Consider the following 10,851-nt stretch of genomic DNA (forward strand, 5'->3'; position numbering starts at 1 on the left):
TTTCTATGAGTCTCCATGGGATCCCTACATGTGTCCCCTGCCACACGTCTCCACAAATTGATAAAAAGCTTTTCATGCGTCTCCATCAACTCTCTCAGATCCTTTCATGCTCAACAAAATCATCTCCTGCTTCATCCTTTTAAAACCTTGATTGATTCTTGCTTCGTCCTTTTAAAACCTCAAATCGATCCTTGATTAAAGTTGAGCACCAAAACCAGACATTGCTATTGCAATTGATCACGATGCGTCGACCTCAGTTAGCATAGGCTAACCCTAAATCTCTGTCAGCAAATGCAAACCCTAAATCAAGCATTCACATGTTGGTGCAGAGACGGTTCGGGTTTTGATTGCCACGTCAAATTTTTTAATCCAAATATCTATTTAATTTCTTTATACAAATTAGACAAAAGTCTCCAAAAAAATTACAAGAGTGTTGGCTTTTATACATATGTAAATTAGACAAAAGTCTGCAAAAAAAAAAATTAAAAAAAATACACTAGTGTTGGATTTTATTTTATAAAAATTAAAATACTTTTTTCTTAACATAATACCACAAGAAGGAAATCATCAAAGGCGGCCGCTAGCTGAAATAGCTATCTCCCAATGCTTACCTCAGATCATGTCAAATCAACGGCCCAAATTACAAAACACCATTTAATCCAACGACTTACAAATCCTACGCGTCACGAAGTAGGGCTTCCCATGAACCCTTCCATAACCTCTTATCTCTTTTTCTCTCGAAACTCTCAGATTCGCCGTTTTCTTTACATAAATCTGCACGTATAGAAACACCCTTTCCAACTTTAACAACACTTTGCTTGTGTTCTTAAAGATGGAATCAAATACTAACGGTGGTGGCTCTGATCCTCAGCAACAATCTCAGACTACTCAGCCTGCAGTGGTGGCGACAACGGCGGCGCCGGCGGTGGTTGCGGTTGGGTCACAACCGCAGCCGTGGGTGCCGATGCAGTACCCACCTGCGGCGATGGTAATGCAGCATCCTATGATGGCGCCCGGGCATTACCCGATGGCACCATATATGCCCTACCACCCACACCACCTTCCTCATCCGGCGGCGGCTCAACAGACGTCGGTTGGGGCAGGTGGTGGCGCAGGAGAGAACCGGACTGTTTGGGTTGGTGATTTACATAATTGGATGGATGAGGATTACCTCCGGAGCTGTTTTGCTTCTACCGGCGAGGTATAATTTTTTTTATTATAATTTACATTGATTTTTGAGAAAGGCTAATCTTAGTAAAGTTGTTGTCATGTGACCGACCGTGACATATTATTGTTAGTTACTAGAAAATTGAGTGTTTCGTATTCCAAAATTCGTCAGAAATGCGTAGGAAACAATCCTTTTTCGTAAAATCTTAGGCTATGATTCGAGCTACTAGAAACTAGAAAACCGGGTGTTTTCGTACGCTATAAATCGTTATAAATGCGTAGGAAACATCGTTATTCGACGAAAAATGATTTTTTCGGAAAGACTTTTTGTGGAGAAAAATTTGCGACAAGCTTCCAACAAAAATATGTGGTTGGGAGTTTTTATTCACTTTCTGGACATCTTCCAGACCCTAGCATGTGGAAGCTTTGTGCACCAAATTTTTTTTTTTTTTTTTTTGTATTTACATTGATTTTTGATTTTTTTCAATCATGTGACAAACCACTTTACATAATTAAAGGTTTATGATTGACTTTTTTGTGTAACTGGAACAATCTATTTGTTGTTTAATGTTTTTAAATGATAATAATTGAAGTTACAATTTGAGTTATAATCTTTATTGATTGATGAACAATGGCCGCCGTGGCTGATGGTGATGGTGGCGGTGTGGAGACCACCATGTTTGCCAAGTTGGTGGCAATCAATGCATGTACACCTGTGTTTCACTGTTGTTGTTGGTGAATTGAAAGTGACCCTTATCATAAATATCATCATTTAGGATAATCAAATGAATATATGGTACATGTTCTAATTTTCAAAAGTACATGTTGTAAAGTTAATGAAGTCAACTAAGTTAATCAATGCGTTAATTAAAGAGAATATTAATTGCCCAAAATAAGAACTTATTCATTAAAAAGGAGAACTACTTTGACTACTTGCATCCTTCCTTCTAAGTTTGTGGAATGAGGTTCATCTTGGTGGTAAAAAACTAACAAATTTTCTTATAAATCTAAATAAAAGGTTAAATTTGCTAATATAGTTTTGTGGAATAAGAACCTTTTTAACTGCTATAATAGTATTCTTTTAACGTTCATATTAATTGTTTATGATTATAATTTGAGATTTTAACTGTTTACTGATGATGATTTGAGTTTTTAAACTAAAGTAAACGAGGTTGATGGATACTCCATTAACAGAAAATTAGGTCAGCTAGAATCCACTCTAGTTCTATTCAAGTTTCAAAGCATGACGATTTTGTTAGTAAAATTTAGAAGTTTGTTGTTATTTTGAGCAATCATTCTTTTAAGTATAAGTGAGAAGTTAATGTTTTTTTTCTACCTTACATTTTTTATAATTAATCAATGAGCTACACATATATGTGTGATAAAAGATCATGTAAAGTGCACAATCTAATATGTATTTGTTATTACATATGTTACTAAACTTAACATCATTGTTCTCTTAACTTATGTTTCAGGTTGCCTCAATTAAGGTTATCCGCAATAAACAAACTGGTTTCTCAGAAGGATATGGATTTGTGGAGTTTTATTCACATGCTGCAGCCGAAAAGGTTTTGCAGACTTATACAAGCATTGCAATGCCTAACACAGAACAACCTTTCCGTTTGAACTGGGCCACATTTAGCATGGGGGATAAGCGTTCGAACAATGGTTCTGATCTTTCGATATTTGTAGGAGATTTAGCTGCGGATGTAACTGATACTTTATTACATGAAACTTTTGCTAACAAATATCCGTCTGTTAAAGCTGCTAAAGTTGTCATTGATGCCAATACGGGCCGGTCCAAAGGTTATGGCTTTGTTAGGTTTGGAGATGATAGTGAGAGGACTCAAGCAATGACTGAAATGAATGGAACCTATTGTTCCAGCCGGCCCATGCGTATTGGTGCTGCTACTCCAAGAAAATCATCTGGTTACCAACCACAATATGGTTCACAAGGTACATTTTTATTTAATTTAGTCTGGTTTGTTATTAATTTTTGGATCAAGAGGTGTATTATGCATTTAGTAATAATCAACTAAGAATCCCATGAACCTCAAATGACCCATCATCCCCCTTTATATCATATGAGTTAAATATATTTTGCAATAATATGCTTTTAAGTCTCCAGACTTACAAACATCAATAAATTTTGTAAATATCTACAGTCAAAGTGTGGCTATATCTTATAGCTTATAATCTTCATGTTTTTCATAACGTATTGACGTAGGGTTGTAAACAAACTGAACGATCAGCGAACAGTTCGTAAACCGTTCGACGGGAAGTTTGTTTATAACCGTTCTATTAGCTTAACGAACGATCATGAACAAAAAATTTCGTTCGGTTAGCTTAGTGAACGAACACGAACACATGTCTAGTTCGTTCGACTGCGTTCATGAATGTTCGGTAATATGTTTGGTTACGTTTGTTCATGTTTGTTCGTTTACGTCCGTTCGTGTTCGTTTGATTATATTAAAAAAACAATAAATAATAAACCTTTTATCTAAACATTTGAAAACTTGAAATCCTATTTTTTTTCTAAGTTAGCTAAAATTTGGACATTTTAAGACGTTTTTGGGATAATTATGTCTAAGTTAGTTAAACTTTGAATAATTATGTCTAAGTAGTTAAACTTGATTCGTCTTTTGATGGTTGTAGTAGATTCTTTGTGTTTTGATATATCATTTGATTGTTGTATTTAACTACTTATATCCACTGTTTAAGGTTAAAAATGTTTTCATTTTTTATTTTCAAGTTAAATTTGCATTTATGTTCTTTTATTCGTTTGCGTTCATTTGTGTTCGAGACCTGTGTTCACGAATTGTTCGCGAACAACTGAATTTCTTTAACGAACGAACACAAACATAAACTCATGTTTGGTAAGCGTTCGCGAACATGTTAATTTCCTTAACGAACGAACAAAAACATAGCCTTGTTCGTGTTCGTTCGGTTCATTTACAACCCTACATTGACAGCTATATATATTTTTAATGGCTAAACTTGCACACCATGAGCATTGAACCCCTAACCTTCTCCTATCCTAAACTCTATCTAACTCGCCTACACCACTGGGATATTCCCAAGCGGATCATTGACGGCTATATAGTTTGTTAAAACAAACAAACGATTTAGTTCTATTAAATTTGGAAAAAAAAATCTTACATTTGATAGCATGCATTGATGAGTTACTTCTAAAACTCCATTTGGGGAGCATGTTTCAAAGATATTTATTGGCATTATTTTGTCCCATGGGAATGTGGATAGTTTATTTGGAAGTTTCTTTTTATAAATAGTTCTTTAAACTTCATATCTTTTTTTATTGATCAATATAATTATTTTTTATTAACTTGTTAGCCTGGGACTTTTATAATCTTTACATAAATATAGATTTGTGTGATCTTTATGTGCTTGTAAATATGACATATATATCATTGTTGTGCTTATGAATGAATCAGATACATTGTAGTGTAGTGTAGACTTACAATGTGTCACTATGGATCTAAACTACTTTTGTAGGATGCAAATGATACATTTTCAGACTTTATTTATTTGCTATTTGTTAGGTGGTTATATGTCAAATGGTGGCTCTCATTCTGATGGAGATTCTAATAACACTACGGTCAGTATAGATTTTATGCATGTTCATATATTTAGTGAAAATGAATCGAGGTATTATTTTCTTTTATTCGCGGCTAACCCTTGATTGGTCGTAGATCTTTGTTGGAGGGCTTGACCCAACTGTAAGTGATGAGGATCTTAGGCAGCCTTTCTCGGAGTATGGTGAGATAGTTTCTGTGAAAATACCCATTGGAAAAGGATGTGGATTTGTACAATTTGCCAACAGGTACATCCTTTTGTTTTATGATATTTGTTTCTTTAATCAAAAGATCATTGATGTAACCCATAAAGGTAATAACTTGTGACAAAAAGGTCATTTGGTCTGAGTCATACTCCTTGAAATTTGGAGGCATGAGGCCTGGTGCACCAAGTATGTGACTTAGAGTACTTAAAAAGAGGTTTATTAATGTTTGTTTTGCTTCCCTTCTCTTATACATTTGCAGAAATAATGCTGAAGAGGCACTTCAGAAATTAAATGGCACCACAATTGGCAAGCAAACTGTGCGCCTTTCTTGGGGTCGTAACCCGGCAAACAAGCAGGTACCCCCCCCCCCCCCTAAAAATAATTTAAATTCTAAAAAAATAAAAATAGAAAGGAACCCGAAAAAGGCGCTTGACCGGTTTAGGTGATACGTCATGATGCACATTTGTAGAGATGGTGTGTCAAAACGGATTGTGTGCGCGCTTCCACAATTTGTTTTTTTAGCTTATAAATACTTACAATGTATATGTTATGTATGTGTAACATTATTTTTTCTAAATAAAATGATTTAGGACATTGTACGCATTTACACATTAGGCCCTAAACCTATTCGGCACATTTGCCTCATTTCTTTGTAGCTAATTTTCTGCATTTTACTTGTTTGACAATTCAACCATACTCATATAAATTAACTGAAGTTGTCACCATCAACACATTCTTTAAACCAATCTCTCACAATTTATATCAATTTTTGCAGATGAGAGGTGATTTTGGGAACCAGTGGGCTGGGTCATACTATGGAGGGCATATTTATGATGGGTATGAGTATGCGATGACGCCACCACATGACCCGAGCATGTATGCTGCAGCTTATGGGGCTTATCCAATGTATGGCATTCATCAACAACAAGTAAGCTAATGGAGGTATAGAGGTCTGCCTCAAAAAGAGTTCAATCAGCAGCTGGATAGCATTAAGTTAAAAATGGTAACAAACTTGTGTTCCATTTAACCCTTTTAGTGTCTCTTTGGCAGTCTAGAATGTGCCCAACTCTCTCCTTCCCTCTAAATATGGAGTGGTGGTTGAATTTTGACTACATGAGGTAGTTTTGTAGGGTTCAGTTAAAACTTAAAACATGTGTTCTTTTCTCATGTGTGGGATTTTAACTGTAAGACCTTGGTAATCTTAATAAACTTCATCACAAAATCTTATATGGTAACTTCTCTATATATGCTCATATTTTGATATAGTTCCCAATTGAAGCATAGCGCCCGCTATTGCGAATAGCGTAGCACTCATGTGTCGCTATATAGCTGGTAGCGACAAATAGCGGTAAATAGCGAGATTTTTGTAAAATTTTTAGCTTTTTTATATTTTTTTTGGTAAAATATACATACAAAATTTTCTTCTAGTGTATTGCTAAACATGAAAATATAGTGCCCGCTATTTGATCTCTATCACTATGTAATGTACAAGTATCTTGTGGCTATCGTCCGCTATTCGTTATTAGCATCTATGTCTACACGTTTCTTTGATTTTAGATTGTTTAGTAGATAGTTGGATTTTTTGAAGATTGACTTTGGATTTATTGGTATATCCAAAGATAGTGTCTTAAAATTATTGAGTTGGGTTCAAAAGTGTCGTGACGGAACTAAAACCTTTCAACTTGGTCATAATATAATTTCTTTTTCATTTGTTTTTAACTACTATACCGGTGACCATTTAAGAGAGGCAAGAGAGCAACGACGGTGCTAGTAATAGAAACTTTTGATGGTTGTAGACTCCATACATTTCTAGTTTCGTCGCCCATGCTTTATTATATAGACTGATTGAATAAAGATAAAACATTTGTTTGGTGTGTTTATAAATGTTCTTATGTTATTTTTTGATAAAGGTGTATCAAAACACCATCTCATACTCTTATGTTTTATGAAAACAAATCAACTATCAAAACACTATACACACTATGCTTGTGGTATCATTGTTACAACAGAAGGAGATTGTGAGGTGGCGCTTCGTCGATGTGGTGGAGGCATTGAGGCGGCGTATTTTGCATATTTAATATCTTGGCTTCTATTACACACAAAAAAAAAAAAAAAAAAAAAAAAAAAAAAAAAAATCTTTAAAGTTGAGTGAACTTACTTTCATAGACAAACTTTAGTTCTATTACCTTTCTAGAGTAGCTACATGAAACTAAAGAAAGGAAGAAGTTCCATTACCTATCTAGAGTAACTCCATGGTAGAAACCCTAATCTTAAATGAAAATACTAGGCATTGGGAAACGTAACCTTGTCCTTGTATAATATAATAATAAATAAATATTATAAGCATTAAACAGGTGCCCCAAGTTAACGTGTAAGACCAGAAGGTTTGGGGCGCTGAGGCCCGGCGCCGGTCCCCCACACCGCCCCCCTAGGTACGGCTAGTCCCAAACGGCTCTCACTCGCCGGTCTCGATGTGCCTCCCTTTATATACCTATACATACATATATATATATATATATATATATAAGGGGTTCAATTCATCCCTCACCCCTTACGTCCATCCCTTTCAAGCCCCTCCTACATGGCGGTGACGTGACAACCCATCCCCTTAGAGATGAGGCTCTCCATACCCAGTCAAACTAACACAACCTTATTCTATAATTTCTTAAACGCAAATGTTGCCACCAACCACCACTGATTAATAATTTATATCATCTGCATGCTGCCAAGTGCTACCTATGCAAAACAATTTCTTAGAACAACTGGTTTTGCAAAACCATTTCTTAGAACAACTGATTTGGTGGTTACTTGATTTTGGTAGTCACTAGGTTTCGATTCATGTACACATATTACTCCCTCCGTCCCATTAAAAGTGTTCTATTTTGAATTTTCAAAGTCTTTATTTATAAACTTTGACCTTAAATAATTTTGTTTGTGTTATATAATACTTGATGAAAGTTATATGATTTGAGTGTGTTTTACAAGTGTTTTTATCGGGTTAATTTTCATCAAGTTTTATATAACACAAAAAATATATAATTAAAGTCAAAGTTTATAAATAAAGACTTTGAAAATTCAAAATATGACACTTTTAATGGGACGGAGATTATTCTTCTATTTTTTTCCCTTTAATTTTTTGTATATTTTTTAATTAGATTACTTTCTTAAATTATTAGGTCATAACTCATAACGTACAGGTAAAAAAAGGCGAATTCGTGTTTCATAATAAGCATCATACAACTCAAACTTTTTGTTACTTCCAATTTTTTATCCTATACGTGCAGGATTCCATAACAGAACCTACTCAACTTCATACGTCTCTCTTTAATTGTCTAGCCACATCGATTTCATAGTCGTAAGCGGGTTCGCAACAACGTTTTGACGTTGGTTTTGAAGTTTACAAATGCGCCCCATAACACATTAATGTCATTGAAGGGCCTCGCCACAATGCGCGAGAGGTAATTATGGTCTTTTAAGATACTTTTTAAATTCTATAAAGTCGTGATGTAGGAGATATATGGTTTTAATATGTTTTCTTATATGTACTTAAACACATTAATGACATTGTCGCAACGAGTGTAACGAAGTTCGCAAACGCGATGCTGAACGCGGTCCCACCGCAACTTAGATCCAACTGCACTGCTTATATATGTTACATTGATTGAAATCAAATACGTTAAAACACGCATTTCCATACAATGTTTACAAAGGGCTCGTGGCGCATCGTCCGCGTGTCATATTACTAGTTATTATAGAACTCAATCAATTGGTTTATTATTGAGAATACAAATACAATATATACACAAACAAATATCCCTATACTAGGAAACTAAATAAAAGGGATTAATTACAATAATTACAAAATATATATACGTAAATCAACTCCTTGATTTACGGTAGGCTGTTACCCCCCTTCAATCGAACAGGTGGAGGACCAACACGAAGCATGCCACGAAATTTTTCAAAGAGTGGCTTGGGAAGACTTTTTGTAAAGATGTCTGCAACCTGAAGATTGGACGGAACAAATTTGGTGTGAAGTTGTGCCGACGAAACAAGTTCACGAACAAAATGATAATCAATGTCAATATGCTTAGCCCGTTTGTGAGAAACAGGATTCTGACTCAGAAAGATGGCACTCTTGTTATCACATAGCAAAGTAGGCCGATCCATGGGCAAAGCATGTAACTCACGAAGAAGATGAGTGAGCCAAATAATTTCTGCAGCAGTGTTCACCATAGCCCGATACTCAGATTCACAACTCGATCTAGAGACAGTTGGTTGTTTCTTGGCACTCCAGGAAACCAGATTACCACCCAAATAGATAGAATAACCATAAGTAGATCGTCTTGTTTCAATGCAGCGAGCCCAATCAGCATCAGAGTAGCCGACTAGGGTGGTAGTGCGTGGTTTAGAAAAAGTTAAGCCATAAGCAAGTGTCCCCTTAACATAGCGAAGTATGCGTTTAACAGACTGAAAATGAGAAATGGTAGGAGACTGTAGATGCTGACTGGCTTGATTAACAGCATAAGAGAGATCCGGACGAGTGATGGTGAGATACTGGAGAGCACCAACTAAAGACCGGTAAAGTGTAGGATCGTGGAAAAGGACACCGGTACGATGGAAGGTATCAGTGGTGGAAAGAGGGGTGTCAACTGGCTTGGAATCTAATAAGCCTGCACGGGCTAAAATATCATGAGCATACTTGGCTTGACTAAGAAAAAGTCCTGTGTCTGAATAAGTGACTTCAAGTCCCAAAAAATATCCCAAGACACCCAAATCTTTAACCGAGAACTCCTTGTTCAATCTGGTGATGAAAGACTGAACAAGCTGGGGATCACTGCCGGTGATAATAATATCATCCACATAAACAAGGAGATAGACAATAGAAGCCCCTTTCTTGTAGATGAACAAAGAAGTATCGGCCTTGCTGCAGAGAAAACCATTTGAGAGTAAGAATGCGCTGAGACGTTGAAACCAAGCCCGTGGTGCCTGTTTAAGACCATAGAGAGCCTTGTTTAGGCGACAGACATGATGCGGAAACTGAGAACTAATAAACCCAGGTGGTTGTTCCATGTAAACGGTTTCAGTGAGATTGCCGTTTAGAAAGGCGTTGCGAACATCCAACTGACGAAGTGACCACCCATAGATGGTAGCTAAAGCAAGTACCACACGAACAGTGGAGGCCTTCACAACAGGGCTAAAGGTATGCGAGAAATCAATACCAGGAACCTGAGTAAACCCCTGAGCGACAAGACGAGCCTTGTATCGGTCAATGGAGCCGTCAGCCTTGAACTTAGTGCGATAAATCCATTTTGAACCGACAATATTGACATCCTGTGGACGAGGAACGAGCTCCCAAGTCTTATTCTGTTGTAATGCAAGTATTTCCTCTTCCATAGCTTTTACCCACTTAGCATGTTTGGCAGCCGATTTATAACCGCGAGGATCCTGTGCTGCAAGTAAAGCATAATGTAAGGCACCTGAAAACAAAGACATGTTAGCAAAATATTTGGGTTTGTAAATGCCACTTTTTGATCGAGTTCTCATAGGATGTGTAGATATCGGCCCAGTAGACGATCCTTCCTCGGGAGCGGTGGGTACGGGTGGAGGAGGTCCGAGAATGCTTTGGGTAGGGGACGGGTCAGGAGATGTTGGGTGGGCGGTGGACGAAGGAGGAGTGTGGGCCGAAGCCGTGGGGAAGTTGGGCTGAGGTGGAAAATGGGCCATGGGGAAGTTGGGTTGGGATGTAACAGAGGCCGAGGGTGTAGTGGAAGGGGTTTGGGGCGAGGTAGATTGGGCCGATGTAGGAGGAGAGGTGGATTGGGCCGATGTAGGAGGTGAGGTGGGGTTGGGCTGGGTTGAAACGGTTTGGGCAGGTGGGGTTG

General features: G+C 37.1%; 1 protein-coding gene across 1 annotated transcript; it reads left to right on the forward strand.

Annotated features, from left to right (window-relative positions):
- Nucleotides 1-330: 330 nt before the first annotated feature.
- On the forward strand, nucleotides 331-6,201 carry LOC110936204 (polyadenylate-binding protein RBP47). Its single transcript, XM_022178546.2, has 6 exons — nucleotides 331-1,201; nucleotides 2,643-3,123; nucleotides 4,728-4,783; nucleotides 4,878-5,008; nucleotides 5,226-5,322; nucleotides 5,742-6,201. The coding sequence occupies exons 1-6, from the start codon at nucleotides 833-835 to the stop codon at nucleotides 5,901-5,903; spliced, it is 1,296 nt and encodes a 431-aa protein (XP_022034238.1). The 5' UTR covers nucleotides 331-832; the 3' UTR covers nucleotides 5,904-6,201.
- The last annotated feature ends 4,650 nt before the right edge of the window (nucleotides 6,202-10,851 follow it).

This window comes from Helianthus annuus, chromosome 4 (genome assembly GCF_002127325.2).
Source record: "Helianthus annuus cultivar XRQ/B chromosome 4, HanXRQr2.0-SUNRISE, whole genome shotgun sequence".
Taxonomy (NCBI): Eukaryota; Viridiplantae; Streptophyta; class Magnoliopsida; order Asterales; family Asteraceae; genus Helianthus; species Helianthus annuus.

Coding starts and splice junctions, on each gene's coding strand:
- LOC110936204 (XM_022178546.2), top strand. CDS start 833: ATGGAATCAAATACTAACGGTGGTGGCTCTGATCCTCAGCAACAATCT. Junction 1,202..2,642: donor GTTTTGCTTCTACCGGCGAG/GTATAATTTTTT, acceptor CTTATGTTTCAG/GTTGCCTCAATTAAGGTTAT. Junction 4,784..4,877: donor GAGATTCTAATAACACTACG/GTCAGTATAGAT, acceptor GATTGGTCGTAG/ATCTTTGTTGGAGGGCTTGA.